This window comes from Budorcas taxicolor, chromosome 6 (assembly GCF_023091745.1).
Source record: "Budorcas taxicolor isolate Tak-1 chromosome 6, Takin1.1, whole genome shotgun sequence".
Lineage (NCBI taxonomy): Eukaryota > Metazoa > Chordata > Mammalia > Artiodactyla > Bovidae > Budorcas > Budorcas taxicolor.
This window is the reverse complement of record NC_068915.1, coordinates 110659985-110682480: the sequence shown is the minus strand read 5'-3', so window position 1 is coordinate 110682480 and position 22496 is coordinate 110659985. Positions and strand designations below refer to the sequence as shown.

General features: G+C 41.8%; 1 protein-coding gene across 1 annotated transcript in view; it reads left to right on the top strand.

The window, feature by feature from the left end:
* Positions 1-7599: 7599 nt before the first annotated feature.
* The window catches only part of FBXL5 (F-box and leucine rich repeat protein 5), a 43538-nt gene continuing 28641 nt past the window's right edge, over positions 7600-22496 (top strand). Inside the window, exons 1-4 of the mRNA XM_052641747.1 lie at positions 7600-7732; positions 16017-16232; positions 18769-18864; positions 20194-20380. Of these exons, the coding sequence (XP_052497707.1) occupies positions 7649-7732; positions 16017-16232; positions 18769-18864; positions 20194-20380 (583 nt within the window). The 5' untranslated portion in view covers positions 7600-7648. The remainder of the gene's footprint in view (positions 7733-16016; positions 16233-18768; positions 18865-20193; positions 20381-22496) is intronic.

Genomic DNA, 22496 nt, shown 5'->3' with positions numbered 1-22496 from the left:
CTGACTCAATGGACAAGAATCTGAGCAAACTCTGGGAGATACAGAGGAGTCTAGCCTGACACAGTTTATGGGGGTGCAAAGAGCTGGACACAACTTAGCAACTGAGCAACAACAACATAAAATGGTTCTACCTGAAACTAGAACTGTTGCTACTGATTACACACAACCAAACATGTTAGTATATTTAATGATTTAAAATGCTCTTAAAATGCATTATTATTGACAGATTTTTATAACTATAAGGAAAATAGGTGAACATAGAAAAATATTAAAACTGTACCAAAGGGTAACGGATGTATTTAAAAAAACATTTAATTGTTTCTCATCCTAGGAGCGCTGCTTATAAATTTTTGCTGTCTTATTCTAGAAACACATACTATATTGGAAAAAAAAAAGGAGAACATATTAACAAAATGTTCTCTCTGTTGTTTTTTCCCTCTTAACTTGGAACACCTTGATTTCCTTCCATAGCAGCAAATATACATGTATCTTATACTTTCTAGCAGATGCATATTTATTTGTCTATTGAATGAATGTACTATAATTTATCAACTCTCCAGTATTCTATTGAGAGAGGTCCAGTTGTTTCCCATTATTTTTCTCATTGTGCAAAAGCCTTTATTATACCTTTTATGACAAGCTTTTCTTTCTGTAGAGTTAAAGGCTGAATTTTGCTCCCTTCAAATTCATATATTGAAGTCCTAACCCTCAGTATCTCGGTGACTGTATTCTGAGATAGGGCCTTTAAAGAGGTGATTAAGTTAAAATGAAGTGGTTAGGGTGGACCCTAGTGCAATCTTAGTGGTGTCCTTATTTGAGAAGGAGATTAGGACATAAAGCCAGACACGCACAGGCACAGAGCAAAAGCCATGTGAGGACACCGGGAGAAAGTGGCCATTTGCGAGCCAAGGAGAGAGGCCCCAGAGGACATTAAACCTGCTGACACCTCAATGCTGGACTTCCAGAACTGTGAGAAACAAAGTTTCTGTTGTTAAGTCTGTCATAGTTAGTTTTGACCACCCCAGCAAAAGAATACACACAACCACTCATCTCTATTTAGTAAAAACCAATGGGAAAATAATAATAGCACTTGCTATGCAGGCCTATGTATATTTCATATTCTGAGCTTCATGTGCAAATACAGCATTTGAACGGAAAATGAAAGAAAAAAAAACGAAAAACAAAACATAGCATCGGGCCTCACATTTCAACTCAGTGGCTATCTTTTCTTTTAAAAATGACACCATCCCTGCTAAGAGCTCTACTCCTAAATCAATCAACCTAGCCTGCCGTGTGTGTGTGTGTGTGTGTGTGTGTGTGTGTGTGTGTGTGTGTGTGTGTGTGTGTGTGTCGCGCTCACGATTAGTTGCTTATTTTGACCGACAGTAGGATCAGCTCTGGTACTGAGTTGGGTTTGGGATTCCAACTGTTGGGGGTTGCTGCTGCTGCCGCTTCAGTTGTGTCCTACTCTGTGCGACCCCATAGACAGCAGCCCACTAGGCTCCTCTGTCCCTGGGATTCTCCAGGCAAGAATACTGGTGTGGGTTGCCATTTCCTTCTCAGTTGGGATTAGCAAAGGCCTTTCATTGTTTACTTTCACAACTAACGTGCTGCTTGCCGGGAAAACTGCTGTGTCATAAACTCAGTTAAATACAGTTAAATATAAATGCCTTAGAATGGACTTTCCCTGACTCGTAACCCTCTCCAGGGCCCTCAAAACCAGGGCTGGAAAATAGTGTTGCTGCCAAACTTGGCTTTCTCTGCCCACCAAATATGAATTAAAAAAAAAATGGAGACAGAGTTTGGAGGAAATAGAAAAGTGGCTTTCTATTTCTAATCTTCAGCTGGTGGAGTGATGAGGGCGGGGTGCGGGGGGAGATGTTGGCTTCTGCCTGAAGAACTGTGCCCCTGGCCCTTCCACAAGGAGTCTAGAGGCTTATATAAGATGAGGGGGGAGGAACAAAGGGGTCAGGATCTTGTATTCTTCTTCCTCTTGTTTCAATAACAGTCACAAGCTGGTGTCAGGTAACCCAGTAATTGAGTCCGGCAGTCTGGGAGCACTGTGGCCTTCTTTCTCTACTGCAAAAAGAGAAAAACTAAGAGAGGTGGTTTGTAAAGTGAGCCCCAGAAACAGGATGTAATTAGCATAGAATCTAATGGTAACAGGTGTGAAATGTAGCTCCTGCAGATTTAGGGGACCAAAAAGCAAATTTAGTTACAGATTAGAGATTGTTGTTCAGACACTAAGTCATGTCCGATTCTTTACAGCACACCAGGCTTCCCTGTCCATCACCAACTGCCATCTAACCAACTCATCATCTACCACCCTCTTCTCCTTTGGTCTTCAATCTTTTCCTAGCATCAGGGTCTTTTCCAGTGAGTCGGCTCTTCAAATCAGATGGTCAAAGTAACAAAATAAAAACTAGGAGTGATCAGGCCTGCTCACTATCTTTGTTCTTAGGAAAGAAAAAAAAGAAACCAACTCATTCCTCTTTTTGCCTTTTCACTGCAACAATACCAGTAAAGAGGCCTCATGTCATCAGACATTTAGGTCACCAGGGAATGATTTGGCATTTTTCCCCTGCAGCATGCAGTTTTCAGAGAGAATGAGAGAAGGAAAGGCGCTACGTGCTGTGCATTTCTGCCGCTCTGTTTTCACGCCTTATCTAGTCCCTTGTCACCGTGACTTCTCTGTGCCTCTGTCCTTATATGTAAATGGAGCTCATACAGCCATGAATCCAGCGCTTGTGCCCTCATCAAGTTCAGATGTTGAAACCCTACTCCTCACATGATGTTATGAGGAGATGGTTGTTAGAATTCCTTCACTTTCATATGTCAGAAGAAATCATAAAGGCATGATTAAGCCAATAACCTTGACCTTAATAGCAGCTCCAGATCTGCTGTAGTTGCAGGAACCCATAAAAATGATACTAGGCTGGTCAATGTCTTCTTTTTAGGGCTAAAGTTTAATGTAAATCAATCATGTATTCTGGATATATCTGGTGATTAATTATTACCTTACTCAGCACATGGTGCAAAAGTTAATAGCTTTTTCTGAAGGGAAGAATGACCCATGGGACTTATTACTTTTTATTATTACTTTCTTTCATTTTATTATCTTAAATTCCCTGAAATGACCAGTCCAACCTGGCTGTTACTACTGTTCAGCTAACTACACTGCTTCAAGGTCTAGGTTACAGTGAAACTGTGTAGAATGCCTTTTTTTGTTTGTTTATTTGTTACACACCTATTCCATGTGCCTGGTTCTAGGGGTATACTGGTGAACGACAGACACAAACTGATATTGTGAAACAAAATATGGTGAGAATCTGCCAGCAATGCAGGCGACCAGGTTTGATTCCTGGGTTGGGAAGAGCCCCTGGAGAAGCAAATGGCAACCCACTCTGGTATTCTTTCCTGGAGCATCCTCTGGGCAGAGGAGCCTGGCCGGCTACAGTCCGTGGGGTTGCAGAGTTGGACACAGTTGAGCGACTAACACAAGAAATGGGGAAATTACAGAACGCTATGAACTTCTCTCTTTCCTTCTTTCTTTATTCAACAAAGATTGAGTACTCAGTGTATGTATGAAGGCACTGTCCTAAGTGCTGAGGATAAAACTGTCACGCGAGTGTATGTTCCTTGATTCTTTGTCTCGTCACAACAAAGATTTGGAGTGACGGACTTTAAAGCCCCCTCGGCGAGTCACAGCTCTCAGGTCTTGGAGAGACCGTGTTATAGCTCTCAGGTCTCGAATGGACCATGCTATAGCTATTAGACAAATCAGTGTTACAGCTCTATTTTATTTAGAAGACAGCAGGAAAATCCATCTTCGAGGCGTGAGGGTACGTCGATCTAAAGACACGAGAAGAGCACCCCAGCGCGCAGGAGAGAGAGCTGGCTTTGGCTCTTCTATTTATATGTTTCTCTCTCCCTGGGCCTGTCCTATGTAAACTGGCCAGCCGGGAGTGTTGTTTGTTTTACCTGAGGTCCTCACTCCGGTCCTCGGACCTTCTTTAGTTTCATTTTCGCGGGCTTTTCCCTTCCTTGCCTGTAGCCACCGCCATTTTGGACTCCTTTTCCTGTTCTACCTACCTAACAAAACCATGTGTCTAGTCTCATGGAGCTCATTGCTCTGTGTAACTGGTTAACCTGAGGTCTGGGTCCACATTTCGAGACAACTTGAGTGACAGATCAGAATAGGGTAAAGAAACAGAAGGAAAATAAGAAAATGTCTTCTGAGGGATATCAGAAAATATAGACACAAAGCTGTAGTGAAATAGTAGAGTTTAAAAAGAATGAAGACAGGGGCAGAGGATGAGAGAAAATGAAACAGCTATCAAGGACCTTCTCTATATTCTATTATACAAGAATTGTTCCCATTTCTAAGACAGACTATGTATAAGTCATCATCTCTGTATCCCACACAACTAACAGAATGCCTGGTAAGGTATCACTGGGCCTAGGTCATATGGCCAGATTCCTCACTTACTAATTTGAAGGATGCTAGGCAATCATCACTGAGACTTGGTTTTCTGCAGTACACCTCACACAGTTCAGTCACTTTAGTTGTGTCTGATTGTTTGTGACCCTATGGACTGTAGCCTGCTAGGCTCCTCTGTCCATGGGATTTTCCCAGCAAGAATATTGGAGTGGGTTGCCATGCCCTCTCCTCCAGGGGATCTTCCTGATTCAAGGATGAAATGCACGTCTCCTGTGGCTTCTGCATTGCAGGTGGATTCTTTACCACTGAGCCACTGGGGAAACCCTACTATGTGTTAGGTACTATTACAAGCAATTCAACTATATGAACTCTCTTAATTCTCATAACAATCCTATGAGGTAGGTATTTGTCTCAGTTGCTCAGACTGTTAAAATACCACAGTGAACGTTGCTCAGTCGTGTCTGACTTTCTGGGACTCCGCAGACTGTAGCCTGCCTGACTCCTCTGTTCATGGAATTCTCCAGGCAAGAATACTGGAGTGGGTAGCCTACCCCTTCTCCAAGGGATCTTCCCAACCAAGGAATTGAACCCCGGTCTCCTGCACTGCAGGCAGATTCTTTTACCAGTCGAGCTACTAGGGGAGCCCATGCATAGGCAGGGTGGCTTATAAGTGGTTGAAATTTATTTTTCCTAGTTCTGGAGGTTGGAAGTCCAAGATCAGGTGTCAGCATGGCGAGGGCCTGACTGTTGATTTCACACGTCTTCACATGCAAATAAGCAGAGAAGGGTAGTGAGCTCCTTAGGGACTCATTATTAGGGTTTTACTTTCATGACTTCATCTAATCCTGTTACCTCCCAATTGCCCACCTCATAACATCCCGTGAGGAGTAGGGTTTCAACATTTGAATTTGAGGGGGGGCACAAGCATTGAGTTCATGGCTGTATTAACCCCATTACATATATGAGGAACCTGAGGCACAGAGAAGTTAGGGAAGCTTGCTCAAGGTCATACATGTAGTATCCCTCAAACCAGGAATCCAACTTCAGCGCTAAACTGTGCTCTTAAAAACTGCTCATGGTGCCTTTCAATGAGTGGCACATAGTAAGATTAGAAATAAACGAAAGCATTCTTATTCAAAGTTCTTATACTCTTCTACTCCATCATCTATTGAATATTCATCAAACCCCTATGTTGTCTTGGAACTCCCATAGTACGGATGCAAGGGTTGAACAGAATACACCTGCTTCTTGCTCTCCTGGAGTTTATAGTCATTAAGCAAATTACATAACAGGGCTTCCCAGACGGCTCAATGGTGAAGAATCCACCTGCCAATTCAGGAGATGCAGGAGACATGGGTTCAATCCCTGGGTCAGAAAGATCCCTTGGAGGAAATGCCAACCCACTCAAATAATCTCGCCTCGGAAATCCCATGGACAAAGAAGTGTGATGGGCTACAGTCCATGGGGGTCACAAAGAGTTGGAGGTGACTGAACAAACACACACACACACCTCCACACAAACACACACACCCCATAACCCAGGTTTTCAACCTTTCCTGTTTTCCTTCCCATTTACCTGTGTGTTCATGAACCCTCTAACCAACCAGCTCTGGACTAAAATATACAGTCAAAACCTGAAAGTAGAGAGTTAATTTTATTTGATGGGACCAGTTAGGACCCAAGCTGGGGGGAGAGCATCTCATTAGCTCAGAGAAAACCGCTCCAAGGAGGCAGGAGGGGGGAGTCAGGCTATATACAGGTTTGCAACGAAGGGAGCCAGGCAGTCTGAACATCAAAGATTATTGTCATGTAAGAAAAATCAAATACATAGTGTGCTATGTATGGGAAGATGCCAGCCTCTGGGCTCATTGAATTCATCTCTCAGCTATCTGGGGCCAATCCTGTTTCCTCGATCACCTTAAGGAGTGGCAGATAGCTGCTTCTTGCCTCCGCCACCCTCCGCCCCAGGAGCAACCCCCCGACCCCCCAGGGAGTGGGTGGCAGCATCTGTTGGATCACAGACACTGTGTTCCCTTTCGGGCACCCTCATTTACATTGGGATGCCAGAAATCGCTGATGGCCGTAAAACATTTATTTATTGACATGGCAGGCAATATTTTCATTTCACACAGTCCAGGTCTGATCTGGACGAGCAAAGCCCATAACAGGGTCTTCCTCGGTCTCCTGGAGGACCGAGGCCAGGAGGAGTCGACCTGTCGGGAAGAGACTGACCTTTTTCTTGCCAGGGACCTGGCTGAAGTATTCTTTCTCTCTTAAGTCTCACCTCAAAATGGAGGGATGCGTCCTAAGGTTCTTTCCCCGCAACCGACTTTCTGGGATTATTTACCCTCAAGACTCCCTAGCACCCAGGGCCCTTACTGACAACCCTGACCGGGTATTTCGGAGCTTCAAGCGTCTTCCCGCCTTTGATTCCCAGGAGACATTTTCCCTCCCAGGAGTCTTCCTTCACGATTCCACTCGGCCTTCCCGCCCAGCCCCCAGCCCCGGGGTTCCGCGCCCGCCCTCAAGCCCAGGGGCCGCGCCATTGTCCGGCCTCGGCCTGCGCTCGGTGTTCCCTGAGTTCTGGAGCTCCCCAGACCCGGTTCCCCTCATCGCTGAGGACCCCTGACCTGCGGGCAGGGAGGTCAGCGCTCCGGCCCGGGGGCCGAGCAGGCACCGGGAAAGGCAGGGAGGCGAAGGGCGGCTCGTGGGGGCCGGGGCGCGCCCAGCGCAGGCGCTCAGGCGAACTGGGCGGCCGGGCCGACCGACCGCGGCCCTTTGTACTCGGCGCCTCGGCCTCAAGGCCTGGTGGGCGTAGCGGCCCAGAGGAGCGCCGACAACGCCTCTGAGACGACACCCTCTCCCCTCAGATCGTGTCTTTTCTGTCGCGAAACGTTAACAGAGAAACAAACAGGGGGAAAGACTCGGTTTCTTTCTCGGGCAGACGAGGAACGAGAGTGGAGCTGGGAGGTGGAAGCGCGAGCCTCCACAGCGCGAAGGGTCACGTGGGGCGGCGGGGACCGCATGGCGGCGGCGGCGGCGGCCCGCGCGCGCCCCCGCGCCTCCGCCGGCCGGGCAGCCCGGGCGCGCGCGCCGACGGGGCGGGCGCATGCGCAGGGGGGCGCGCCGCCTCTGCCCCGCGGCGAGGGTGTCTATGGAGAGGCGGCGGCCGCGGCTGCTGAGGCGGCAGCGGCTGAGGCGGTGGCGATGGCGCCCTTCCCCGAAGAAGTGGACGTCTTCACCGCGCCGCACTGGCGGATGAAGCAGCTGGTGGGGCTCTACTGCGACAAGGTACCGTTGTGCGGGGCCTCGGGCTCCGGGCGGCGCGCGGGCGGAGGAGAGGCGCGGGCCGGGTCTCCGGGCGGGCCGGGCCTGCGCGGCGCCCTCAGCGTCCAGGGGCCGCGGCGCCGCGCGAACCGCCGCCTGCGCAGCTGTCAGCGCGGCGCTTTCCCCGGCAGCCCGCGCCCGGCCGGGCCGGCCGCCTCGGACGTGCCCCCGGGAGCTCGCGGCGCGGCCCCCTCCAGGCCGAGGGCCTGGCCACCCGCCGCCCTCGGGGGCGCGCTGCCCGCGGCCGCGCCGGGCCTTCCGCCGGGTCCCCTGGGGGAGCGGGGCACCTTCGCCCCCTGGCCCCCTGCCGACCCCTGGGGACCCGGGCCGGCCACCTGCGGGCCTCCTCCGCGCCGCGCAGGCCGTCCTCGCAGCTGCACCCCCCTCCCCTTTCAGCCTTGTCCCCTCCGCCCTGCCCCGGCCGGCTTTGGGGGAGCCTCCCCGTGCCTCCTTAACTATCACTCATCCATCCTTCTTCTGAACCCCTGACCTGCATCTTCTTCCCAACTCCGTCTGCCCGTTATTATTATTTTTTAAGCGCCCTCAGCTTTGCAGGGGCTTGATGTGGGAGAAAGGTTTCGTGGCTTACGAAGCAGAGAACATTCACTCTTTTTTTTGCGGTCTTTTTTTTTTTTTTTTTTTCTTTTCCCCCTTGCAACTTTGATTGTCCGGAGCGTTTACTGGAGGTCGGTTTTGTTATGAGACAGCTATTCTCTGCTGGAATTCTTTACGTGGGCTCGAATAAAAGGGCCTGGGAACAAGTTGGTGAAACTGCGAGAGCCGTTTTGTACTTTCAATAGGTGCAGCCTAAAGCTGAAAAAGCCCATTTGTGGAGCTATCCCAGGGCTTTTTGCCTATGATTTTAAAAGTGTTAGGAGTCCGCATTTTTGTCAAACGTTTGTGTTGGGGAGAGGCCACCTACGGGTATTCTGAGACCTTCTGGCAATCCTGCTTTGTGTAGCAGTGAATCAAACAAAAAAGCACTTAAAGACCTCTAATGCTTCAGCATAGAAGTCAACTTTGATGAACTTTCAGAAATGACAGCATTGTTGAGAGAAAAGAGGTGTTCTTACAGCCCAGTGAGTTGGTTGGAGGATGCCCTCAGTGTTCAGTGCCAGGCCACACTTAGAAAAGCATCCACAACCATCTTTTTCCTCCCTCCATTTTGAAAATTAAAAACACACGATTCAGATATCGGTTTAAATACCAGGGTAGTCTAGGATAGTGGTTCTCAACCTTCTTTGCTCATTAGAATCACCCCGAAAGCTGTTAAAAGTCCCGATGCCCTAACCACCACAATCAGCATCTCCGAGGGTGGGACCTGGCATCAGGTATTTAATTTAAAGTTCTCCGTGAGTCCAGCCTGCAGCCAAGGGTAAGAGCCACTTATCCAGGAGAAACATAATAAGTGGGTAAGTGGTCAGTTAAGTCTATAACTTTTGGATTTTTGAGTTAGCCTACTGTAGTGTTTTTACCTGCTCTGTCCTTTGAACTTAGTTATTTTGACAGTATCTTTCAATTGCAGGAAAGAAAAAAAATGGGGAGGTTTTTTTAACTTTCTCAGAATTGAAAAGGTAAAGTTAATGAGGAAGTAATAGAATGTGAAGTCTTCTATTATAGGTTGGGGAGAGGCAGTCCAAGGCCACCTGGAATCGTTTTGAACATTTTGGTGCATTTTTCTAAGGGCTTAATGGCTTTCATCACAATTCCAAATGATAGTGACCCTCCCCAAATAGTTAAGGATCACAACTTTATTTAGTTACATGCTAGACTGCTGCTGCTGCTAAATCACTTCAGTCGTGTCCGACTCTGTGCAACCCCATAGACTGCAGCCCACCAGGCTCCCCTGTCCCTGGGATTCTCCAGGCAAGAACACTGGAGTGGGGTGCCATTGCCTTCTCCAACATGCTAGACTAATCAGCCCTATTTAAAAAATTTGAAGCAGTCAGTCACTAATGTTGTGTATCATTACCTGGTGATTGAGAAGGTTAGAACAAATTTTGAAAATACAGTGCCCTTTTTAAAAGCAATATTTTAGTCAAATAAGATTCTTGGTAGTTCAGTGTACCTTCTTGAAGGCATTTTCAATTTGATATATCAGAAATTAAAATTATCATTAAATTTGAATTAATTAGATTGTTGTATATATTCATCAGGAAGATTAATTCCAATTTTTATGAACTGTGGATCAGAGACCAAGGTGATTTAGGGGGAAAAATGCATAGGAATTCTACATCTGGATTTCTTTTTGATGCTAATAGTTAATTGAAATTTCTCCTAGTATGTCCTTGGGGGCTAGAAGAGAAAAAAGTATTTTATGATGGCTGAATTGGCTCAAAGGACTATATGTTTTTATTCATTTTTCACCTCAACTTTTGCCTTTATCATGTTTTCTTTGGATAGACAAGGGGTATCCAACCCAAACAGCGTATAGTAAAACCTCAGAAAATGAGAACTAGTTTTTGTACTTAAAAGGATACAAAATACGTTAATTCATGGTATTCTTTATGTTGTCTCTGAATGCTCAGTAATTATAAAGAAGTCAGTTTTATTTTGAATATTGACTTTTCAAGTATGGTATATTTTAGAAGCATTCGTTTGTTTATTAGTAACAACCATTATTTATGTGCTTAGGCTAGTTTATTTAGAATAATTTATTCTGAAGTTGTGAGCTATATTAAATATTGCTGTATAATACCTAATTTAATACTTTGCTCATGGGTTTTCTTTTAACATTTATAGAAGGTTTTATGGAAGAGTTTTTTACTCTTGTTATCCAGATAGCAGTCTTTTTAGTTAGGTAAAAGCAGAGATATTTCTGTTCTATAGCTGGCGATATGTAGGCTTAGATTAGTTAGACCAAGTTTGCTTAAGTAGTCAATGATGGATCCAAATGGAAGCCAAGTCAGGATCCTGATCCCTAGTTTAATTTTCTTTGTATGAAGCCAGAATAGTTTCTGAAAAAATTTTTGGTGACAATGTATTATGAAATCTTGCTAATTCACTCGCCTTCCAAATTGGGATGATTTTAGGCAATATTTATATTGGATCACATCCTTTTTCCAGTTTATTCTAATGCCTCAGTTTTTCCCTAATCTTCAAAACTTAACAGCATTAATTCTGCCAGTGAGCTTGGAGTTTTTACTGTCAGTCGGCCCTGTAGTAGCTTGTATTGGCCGTTTGAGACCGTTTCTGTTCTTCAGATGGTTGTCTTAAGGTTTGTGCTGTGTGGAAATCCAGATGACCTATGGTGGAAGCAAAGGGGGTGATATTTGGTCAGCTTTACATTAAAGGGCCAGAAATGGGCTTACAGTCTCTTTGAGTTGATTTCTGAGAGCAAAGTATGTGATGGTTGTAAGGACGTGCATGATACAGAGATTTCTAGACTTACATGTTGACCAGCTATAAAAAGTTAACTTGGTGGAGGCTTTATGGAGTGCCCAAGTTTTTCAGATAAGAATCTTATGCCATCTATTTTATCATTTTATAAAGATAGGACATTTTATGACCAAAACCTTATGGAGAAAACAAGCTCAGAATACTTTGAACAGATTTTTTTAAAAAATTGAATGAGTATATCTTTATGAAGAATATATTAAGTTTTCCTTGTTATTCTATTTCTCTGCATACCTGTTAAGACTGTTATTGACTGACATTGGGAAGATTGATTTATTGGAGAGAATACTGAATTGAGAGCTAAGGAGGGGAAAGAAAAGGGAATTCAACGCATTCTTATTACGTGCTTCCTTATTTTTAATCCTTACAAGAGCCCTGTGAGACAGGTATTGTCCTTATTTAAAGATGAGGAAACAGACTTAGTGGTTAAGTATTAATAACTTAACAAACTACCTCACTCAACTTCGAACCCGGGTCTCCCGCATTGCAGGCAGACGCTTTACCGAACCCGGGTCTCCCGCATTGCAGGCAGACGCTTTACTGTCTGAGCCACCAGGGAAGCCCAACTAGTAATTAGGAGAGGCTGAATTTTCGTCTTTAGGACTCTTTTTTTCCTTTCTGAAGCCCATGTTTTTGTGTTACCGTACTGGTTCTGCTCCTTATTACTAATTACATGATTTTATGTGAACATTTCATTGGTGGATCATAGGTTTTCTGTCAGTTTGAGCAGATAATTACTAAGGTTTCTTCATTTAGTGTAAATCTGTCTTGATTAAATGAAAGGATTATCTGGCTGAGGAACGAAAAAGTAAAAACTACTTGGGGTAATATTATTTGAGTTTTTGTTAGGCTGTTTTTCATATCTGTTTTTGAACTTAATACATAGTCTTTTTTAAGTCTTTAAACTTCACATCAGTTTAATGCCAGGCTGTAAGTATGATTTTTACATTGTAGAGTGTCTGAGACAGAAAGTCAGTTATAAATTCTTCGAAAATATAGGAGATACAATGTACTGAATGTTGCTATTTGTTGATTGTATGTATCCTGGTCCTGTGTTAAGTTTGCCATGCATCAGAGGATATAAGCTTGTAGGTCACTTTGGAACTTTTATAACCCTACAGTGTTTTTCAGAGTGAGTTCTGTGACCCATTAGTGGGTCATGGAATCAGTTTTGTGGATCAGAAATAGCATTAAAAACGTGAAATAGAAAAGTAAATGATAAAGAGTACCTCACAGGTTAGGGAGGGAAGTATTGTTTCCTGAAATTTGGTTGAAGTGTCTGTGATGTGTATGTGTCTGGACTGGACTGTATTTCATACTAAAGGTCGTGGTTAAGCATGGTTGAAAAAACACTTCTTTGGAGCCGTGCTTCTCAGCTGCAGCACTGTTCACATTGTGGGCCAGAAGATGCTTTGTTGTGGAGGCTGTCCTGTGCATTGTAGATGTTTAGTCCTTTCCTGCCATACCCACTAAGATGGAGTAGAGACAACTAAACATTCTCTAGACCTTGTCCGTGCGTTCCTTGGGGGGCAAAACCAACCTCTTAGTGAGAAGGAGTCCTTTAGAGCAAGCACTGACAGTTTACTCTGTTGGATCTGAAAAGATAGCTTCATGATAGAGACTAACATGGTATCTTGTGGGAAGTAAGTAGGTTTCACAGGCCCAGACACTTGATCTCTGTTTTGTGTCTGCGAGTTGTATGGTTTGGGATAAGTTATTTTCTCTGAGCTTCAGGTTTTGCACCTATAAAATGTAAATGTAACATCAATTTACTTGGATTATTGTTAAAAATTAAGTAATACATGAAATTATTTAGTACAGTACCTACCACATGTAGGCCTCACTATGTCCTCGATGTTATTAGTGTCTAGGTTTATTTATTTATTTTTTTCAATCAAGTCTCTATGATTGAATAACTTTGCAGAGGCAAACAATTTTAAGCAATGATTCATCTACATAATTTTTAAAAAAGTTAATTTGTATATGCTCAGGTTATTCTTTTCACTGCACTGACTTTAGATACCTGGTTAAAGACAGTTGCTCTTTTCAAGTGGAGAAAAACTGTTGGGTAGAATAAGGACTTCTAATGATAACTTTATTTGGGCTAAATAGCTCAGTTGGTAAAGAATCTCTGCAATGCAGGAGATCTGGGTTCAGTTTCTGGGTTGGGAAGATCCCCTGGAGAAAGAAATGACAACCCACTACAGTATTCTTTGCCTGGAGAACTCATGGGCAGAGAATCCTGGCGGGCTACCGTCCGTGGAGTCACAAGAGTTGGACACAACTGAGTGACTAACACTTTCACTTTCACTTTTTCATAGGGAAAAGAGAAAAACCTAAGTAGGATTATGTATGTTATATTCCTTGTTCTTTAAATATAGTAACTTACCGCCACAAGAGCCTTATTAGGTAGTTACTGTCGTTAGACCTGTTTTACTGGGGAAGAAGCCGAGTGAAGGGACCAAGCCGGCAGAGACGCGTTCACACTGAAGCCGGCTGGCTGCGGTCAGCGTCTGTAACCGGTCTGCGGAGCCGGCCCTGCGCGTGGAGCCCCTTCCTCTCATTCGCCCTCAGTCTGCAGCATGACCCGGCCTTTACCTGAGCTTGTTGCTAAGTGTGAAAGGCTTTCTAGTAGTCCAGCGAGGACATATGCCAAGCTTCCCCTGTGTCTTCAGATGCTGTTTTCCATAACTTGCATGAGGACATTATTTAGTTTTCTGCTATCCTGTTTGCTTTTTAAAGAATTTTACAGTTATCATTAATGCTTTCATTTGTTATACCTCTCATCAACATCTCTACTGACTCATTTTTAATATGATGACACATGATAGTATTTGCTGAGATTAGCCACTAGTGAATTTTGTTGTAATTTTGTGTGACATTTCTTAGGATAAAATTTACAATCTTGGGTTAACCAACTCTATCCAGTCAGTTATTTTTGTGTGGCTAAGGAGCTAAGAATGATTTTTACATTTTTAAGTCTTTGGGAAAAATAAGAATAATATTTTATGACATGCAAAAATTATATGAAATTAAAATTTTAGTGCCCAGAAATATCAATAAAGTTTTATTGGAATATGGCCATGGATTCATGTGACTGCTTACGTGCTACAACAACTAATTAAATAGTTGCTATAGACGGTATGCTGCACAGAACTTAAAATACCTGGCCCTTTACAGAAAAAGTTGCCAGCACCTGTTATAAGTAATTTATTTATTGTGGTTAGTTTGTTATTTTATTTCCGATCACTAGAATGTAAACTTCATAAAGGCAGAGACGTCTGTTTTGTTCACTGAGCTATCCCAACTACCAGAAACAGTGACTGGCTTATAATAGCTGCTCATTAAATATTTGAATAAGGTTAGAAAACCCACATGAGTTTTTATAAAAATGAATGATTAAATTTCAAAGTAATGATAGCTAATATTTGCTAAGCACCAATTTAATCTCACATCAGCGATGTGAAGTACAGGTAGTTTTATCATTCCCATTTAATATGGAGAAGAAACTAAGACACTGGCGAAAAATAGCTTGCCCAGAGTTACTGAGCCTAGTAGACAAGTAGGAGGGAACCACCCCTAGAGAATCTGACTCTAACGTCTGTTTTTTTGTAAATGACCCTTATGCCTCATTCCTCTGCCTTTCACAGAAGATCCTTGGTTAAATTATATAGTGGAATAGTCTTACTTTAGGAGTCTGTCATCTTTCTGATGCTGCGCCATGAGCCTGGTCTTCTTGCCCAAAACAGGCAATTAAGACACCATAGATTCTTCTCCATTTTTGGGATACTAGATTAGACTTGGAAGAACAAGTCTAGGAAGTATGGTGTTTGTAGCTTCTTCTTCATTTACTCTGTGTTTTTTTTAACCTAATCAGATTTTCACATTTAAAATGGGTTTTGAAAGTGGAATTGACATCATAGAAGATGGATTGAATATGACAGTGGAGATAACAGAAGGTTTGAATATTACTTTGAACTTGAGCTTGAATCAAGTTTCTTCATAATATGTATGCTTTCAACATGAGAATTTAACTTGACATTAAATGCAGAAAAATAAAATTATATCAGGATTGTGATTTTCTCTTGTTGAACAGAATTAGAGAAAGTGACTGTGTATATATTTATTTATATTTTCATTGATTTTTAGCCTTTTCCTTCAAGAGCATGTACTTTCTTATGCCCGGATGTACAAGATTGTCACATTGTACTGCTGAAGTGCCTCCACTCTAGAAAAGTACATGGTTCCTTATATAAAATGCTAAGTGTTTACTGTGGTTTTCTTTAAAAAAAAAAAAGAGTTCTCCTAAAATTATCTAATAATGTTCTAATAGCTTAGTACTTTATTTTCTGAACAAATCAGACTCATTTTGATATTAAAATTCAAACAATTTATAATAGAAAGTTTCTGAATTTTTTATATTATAAAAGTAGTATAATAGCATACAGGGCAGTAGATCAAAGAAAAAAGTGTGTCACTTTATCCTAACACAGCTCCTTTAATGTTTACATATAACTATGAAGTATCTGCGTTAAGTATATGGAATTTAGTATATGGAATATAGAGTAATGGAATTTTAGGTTTTGAGGGAGTCTGGTTTAATCTCATACTTAAAGAAACTGTGATTTGTTGGTGTATATATCTTTTCCTTCAGAAATCAACATCTTCCTGACCTGGGGCACTTTTTATTATACCATTAAAACTTATAATTTAGGACTTTCCTTTTCTGCTTTAACGAAGTGTAAGGGAGGTATTTTGCTCCATACAAAACTAAATAGGAGTGCATTTGAATATTTCCTTTTGATGCATATTTGCATGTACTTATTATGACTTCTCTTTAAATTTTTTCCAGCTTTCTAAAACCAACTTTTCCAACAACAATGATTTCCGTGCTCTTCTGCAGTCTCTGTATGCTACTTTTAAGGAGTTCAAAATGCATGAGCAGATTGAAAATGAATACATCATTGGTTTGCTTCAGCAACGCAGCCAGACCATTTATAATGTTCATTCTGACAATAAACTCTCTGAGATGCTTAGCCTCTTTGAAAAGGGTCTGAAGAATGTTAAGGTGAGTTGTACAAATGGATATTTATCACAGCTTGTGCCATCTTCTGATATGTCATTGGCAAAACTTGTTAGTGTTTCATAGCAGATGATAGCTAGACTGACCCTTGTTGCCTTTTGCTGAAGACAGACCAAGGTGGCAAGAGATTGAGGATGCATAGATAATTGAGGGTTATCAAATGCTGAGGGTGATGGGGGTAGGGTAGATAAACTGATTCTGGATGATTTTTGCTGAAACTGGAATAACTGGGCAAAGGACAGACCTCAGGGTCAGAGCCTAATTGAGAAGACTCAGTGAAGCCTGAGAAGACTCAGGTTTGTGAGCATCTTTGTCATACCTCTTTGTGGTTGGTTAGTTGCTGTTTTGCTACCCTATAGCCAGTAGCCCGCCAGGCTCCTCAGTCCATGGAATTCTCCGGGCAAGAGTACTGGAGTGGGTTGCCATACCCTCCTCCAGGGGCTCTTTCTGACCCAGAGATCAAACCTGGGTCTCCTGCTTTACAGGCAGATTCTTTATCACTGAGCCACTAGGGAAGCCCCAGGAGATGCAGTCATTGGTGACTAAAGGTAAGATGGGCTTCTCGCATAGCTCAGTTGGTAAAGAATTCACCTGCAATGCAGGAGACCTGGGTTTGATTCCTGGATCCCAAAGATCCCCTGGAGAAGGAAACAGCAACCCACTCCAGTATTCTTGCCTGGGAAATCCCATGGACAGAGGAATCTGACAGGCTACAGTCCATGGGGTCGCAAGAGTCGGACACGACTTAGTGACTAAACCACCACCAAAGGTAAGATTGTTACTTAGAATGAACAGGGCCATAGGGCTGATTACAAAGAATAATTTTTAATTGTGTAACATAAGATTAAAGATATTGTTGGGTATCATTTAGGATAATTGTGTAGAGAAATTTCTCTATTAATTATATTTATTTATTATAGGGTATTTGAAATTTGATCTTCCTCTGTCCCCCTTTTGGCTTGGTGAATCATGGACTTCAGTTGCAGCTTTGTCAGACCACCATGGACCTTTCATTGATAAGTTTATATTCTAGAAAGAGTGTTGTGCAGCAGGGAAGAGGATAGATTGAAGGGAAAGAAAAGGCTCAAGCAGGATGGTTTTTATAAAAAGATGATTGTCATGGTCAGGAGTACATGGTAGGCACTTGTAGGGAGGTGGGAGATTGCCCTGGGAGAGGTACTGGGAAGGAAGGTGGTATTTATTAAATGCTTCATTATGCTCTTTCATATTTTGTTCATGTATTACCTATGTAGTGAAATGATTAAGATCAGAACTAAAGCAGTGACTAGCAAAGATAGAGGGGAGGGAACAGGCTTCAGAACAACGAAGGACATGAGATTGATAAAGGTAGTGCTTGCCAACAGCTTCCCTAGTGGCTCAGTGGTAAGAAATCTGCCTGCCTGTACAGGAGAAGCAGGTTCGATCCCTGGGTCGGGAAGATCGCCTGGAGGAGGAAATGGCGGCTCACTCCAGTATTCTTGCCTGGGAAATCCCGTAGACAGAGGAGCCTGGCGGACGACGTCCATGGGGTCCCAAGAGACGTTCATGACTTAGCGACTAAACACCACCAGTGCTTGCATGTAAAGGGGGGAAAGGAGAAAGAGGAACAAAATGAAACTGAGACTCGAGCTTGACTTTCTAGGGAATATAGATGACACGTGGGGAATGAAGGGATCCATTATGGACAAGTTGAGTGTGGCCTGTTTGTGCAGTCCAGGTGGACGTTGATTAGCAGGAGGAAGCATTAGTTGGGCTTCAAGCTTGGAAGAGTAATTTGGTTTGGAAAAGCAAATTTGAGTATGCTTAGGGAAAATGTGTAAAATCCTGAGAGAATAGGACGTTGGATAGACTGTTAGGAAGCAGTTGACTATAAATTAGTTCAGAAAGGAGAGAGGACTCAGCAGGGAATAAAATGTTCCTGAATTCTATCAGTTTCACTGTTTTGTAAATTCTCCACATGTAGTGATGGATAAGTTACAGGGAGATATGATCTTAGTTCGAATGGGCAGAAACAGTTTAGCTGTTGTCCAGGGTTACAGTGCTTTACTTCAAGCTGTAGTGAGAGCCTTGCCTTTAGAAGTGTATATGGTATTCTGCAGGGTCATGTAGCAGCTATTCTGAATTGTTGAGTGGAGGATACACTAGGCGACCTTAAAGGGATTTTGCAGTGAATAGAGTCTAGTAGGCTCTTGTGGACTGCTTAGAGGTATATTAGGAACATGAACATATTAAAATGGTACAAGTACATGCATGAGAAATCAGTAGAAGTTTTGAGCAAGTGCTTGCTATTCTAGACTTTTTAAAAAGAAGTAGATCACATTAGTAAAGGATGTCAGGATTCTTTAAAGAGATATTTTGAGGCCATCTTTTGTACTTAGAAAAGTACAGAGCCCACTTTGGTATTTGTTAGTCTAATTTTCTTTCTGAAGTTTCAAGTAACATTTCAAACGGACTTTATAGGATCAGATATGATATAAATTAAGAGGCAAAATTTTTATAGAATACAATTTTTTATTTCTAGAATGAGTATGAGCAGTTAAATTATGCAAAACAACTGAAAGAGAGACTGGAGGCTTTTACAAGAGACTTTCTTCCTCACATGAAAGAGGAAGAGGAGGTAAGTATAATTTTTCCTCCTTGTGATTTTGATCTACAAAATTAAAAAGTGTTATTTTGATTCTTCAGAATAATACATAGGAAGATGAACCTCTAGAACATTTTAGAAAACAAAGAAAAACCCAAGAGGAAAAAGCATTAATTTTGTCTCCTTAGAGAGCTTATTGCTTTCCATTGAATGAAGGATGAATTCATGTACTCAAAACACATTTATTTTACTGTGTGGATCTTCCATGTTGAATGTTAACTTTTTATGCCTCTAATGTCTTTTCTGAACCATTAGAATATTTTTTTATATATATATATTTTTTTAATGTTTTCTGTGTTCATCCTAAGTTTAAACATTTTTAATGTTCTTTTTTTTAGTAGTGGATTTTAGTAATTAAATGGTGGTGTTGAACTTAGCAGCCTTATGCCTAGTGCATGCCTGTTAGGATGTCACTGAATGGATGAGCAAAACACTTCCTCATTCTCTGTTTTCTCTAAAGTAGGGTGAGTATCAGGAAAGGAATAGAGGGAATATTTTGTGAGGTACTGGATTTTTGTTCAGCTGTAAATCAGATATTATAGTGGTTCTCACTGTAATAAGGCTTCACTTTATAATCAGATGGCTATTTAAAAAAAAAATCTACTTTTAAGCCCTTTCTAGATCAGTTAAATCATATGAAAAGTAGATATTAACATGGGTATATTTTAAAGGCTCCCCAAATCACTGTAAAATGCAAATATGCAACCAGTTCTAAAACTACTGAGTTACTAAAGCAGTGTTTCTTAACGTGTGACGCACCACGGACATTATCTGTGAAACAAAGGAAGAAAAGTGCCCTTGACTCCACCTCTGAAGATTCTGATTCTATCAGTTGGAGGTTGGGACCAAGCGTCTGTTCTGTAGACGAAATCTCCTAGATGATATTGAATAGTTGAAGTTGTCATCGAGCTCTGATTTTTCTGGTTCCAGCCCATTGGGTACCATTCTCATAGGATTCAGAGGCCCTGCTTGGGTAGAGGTCAGTTGCTGTAGTGGCAGAAGACAGTTAACTGACTTAAATGTCTCACCAGAAGAGGATGATTAAGAGCGTATGATGCAGTGTGTTCAGGAAGACCTTTTGGGTCAAATACTTTCAAATCGACTGAGAAAGCCGTAGAAAGAAGGATCCTGATGGTGGTATTCTTTGCAAGTTTTGGGTAAATTAGCTTAGTGTTAACAGCAGCTTTTATACCTTCCAAATATGTGGTCATAATACTACACTTGCGCTATTAATACTTCAAAAGATGTAGATTAAAACAAAACTAATTAAGCATGTTTCCTTATGAGTATTGTTTCTTTTAGGTTTTTCAGCCCATGTTAATGGAATATTTTACCTATGAAGAGCTTAAGGATATTAAAAAGAAAGTGATTGCACAGCACTGCTCTCAGAAGGATACTGCAGAACTCCTTAGAGGTCTTAGCCTCTGGAATCAAGCTGAGGAGCGGCAGAAGTTTTTTAAATATTCTGTGGATGAAAAGTCAGATAAAGGTGAGAGTCATATGTTTAGATAGCTAGTGATTTATTCATCCCAAGGCCGTTTACTTCTTGTTGTTATGAACTTAATATTTTGTTTGAAAAATAATTGAAGCCATTTCTTTTCAAGTATAGTAAATTTAATTGAGGACAATAGTTTCTTAGAATTTATTGTTGTCTCTGATAATTTATGGGCTTCCTTGGTGGCTCAGTGGTAAAGAATCCGCCTGCCCATACAGGAGACATGAGTTCTATCACTGGCTGGGGAAGATCCCTTGGAGAAGGAAACGGCAACCCATTCCTGTATTCTTGCCTCGGAAATCCCATGGGCAGAGGAGCCTGGTGAGCTGCAGTCCATGGAGTTGCAGAAGAGTCAGACTAGACTTAGCAACTAAACAGCAGTGATAATTTGTACAGCTCATTTATTTGGGCCACACGCAATACAGTGTTTCCTAAAGTAGTTTATATATAATAATATTGATTAGCAATAATAACTGTCAATACTACTTATATAATATTTTAATATTTCAATAATACTAGGTATTATTATTATTTTCAATCAGAATTACTGGAAACTACCATATGTAGAGCACTTTTGCAGTGTCATCCAATTTTCTGAGCTCCACTGACCACAGTGGCTGTTTGTATCTGTCCCTGTGTTTTTTTAAAATCAGTTTTCAAAATCATTTAATGCTTATAGTTTGATCTTTACCCTTTCTCATAGCTTATATGCAGAAATACACAGGGGAGTGAGTAAGAGAGGCATGGTTTTCCTGTGTATAGTCACTTTGAGAAAATCACAAAGGGAAATAAAATATGCCTGCTTTTTTTCTTAACAGACTATTTCCTCATTTTTATTCTTTTCTTCAATAACTCTGCATTTTAAAACATCATTAAATAAAATTATTGGTATCCTTAGGCTAGTAAAGATTCCTTTGCTTTTGCTAGACGAGCATAGCAATGACATTCCTTAAATTGTTTCAGAGTCTTTGAAATTGGTCTTTTCTCTTATTTTTGTTTAACAAAGTAGGTGAGATACATGTTGAACGTGTTGAAACAGAATTGTTTTTATAGGTTAGGCTGTAATTAAACCCATAAAGCTTATGTGCTTCACTGTGAAGTACAGCTTCTGCCTTACACACCAACCCAAGACCTGTTGTGTCTGGTTTAGTTGTAATTATAACATAGGACTTAAAAACACCACACTTGTTACATTGAATTTTCCCATTCCTTCAAAGTAAATTATAGCTGTGTTGTGTTTAAAATATTTGCCATTTGAAAAGGATTAGGTTAAAGTAATTTTATGATAGCATTTCTTTATTTAAGTTGCTTTGTGAAAGACAAATATATAACATGTTCAAATTCTCCTCACTACTTTAATGATGAAACTTTTTTATTTTACATTCTTTATTGTATATCTCATTTTCAGTTTTCCTTTGGAATTTTGCTACTGAAATAATACATTATAGGTGATTGGATATCCAGTGACTGTTTTTGTAATAGTTGCTGACAGAAGATCCTTGGTAAATGTATACCAGCATTAGAAATATTTACATTATATTGTCTCAGTTCAGTTCAGTTCAGTCGCTCAGTCGTGTCTGACTTTGCAACCCCATGAATTGCAGCACGCCAGGCCTCCCTGTCCATCACCAACTCCCAGAGTTCACTCAGATTCACGTCCATCGAGTCAGTGATGCCATCCAGCCACCTTATCCTCTGTTGTCTCCTTCTCCTCCTGCCCCCAATCCCTCCCAGCATCAGAGTCTTTTCCAATGACTCAACTCTTCGCATGAGGTGGCCAAAGTACTGGAGTTTCAGCTTTAGCATCATTCCTTTTAAAGAACACCCAGGACTGATCTCCTTTAGAATGGACTGGTTGGATCCTTGCAGTCCAAGGGACTCTTCAAGAGTCTTCTCCAACACCACAGTTCAAAGGCATCAATTCTTTGGTGCTCAGCTTTCTTCACAGTCCAACTCTCACATCCATACATGACCACTGGAAAAACCATAGCCTTGACTAGACAGTCCTTTGTTGGCAAAGTAATGTCTCTGCTTTTGAATATGCTATCTAGGTTGGTCATAACTTTCCTTCTAAGGAGTAAGCGTCTTTTAATTTCACGGCCCCAATCAC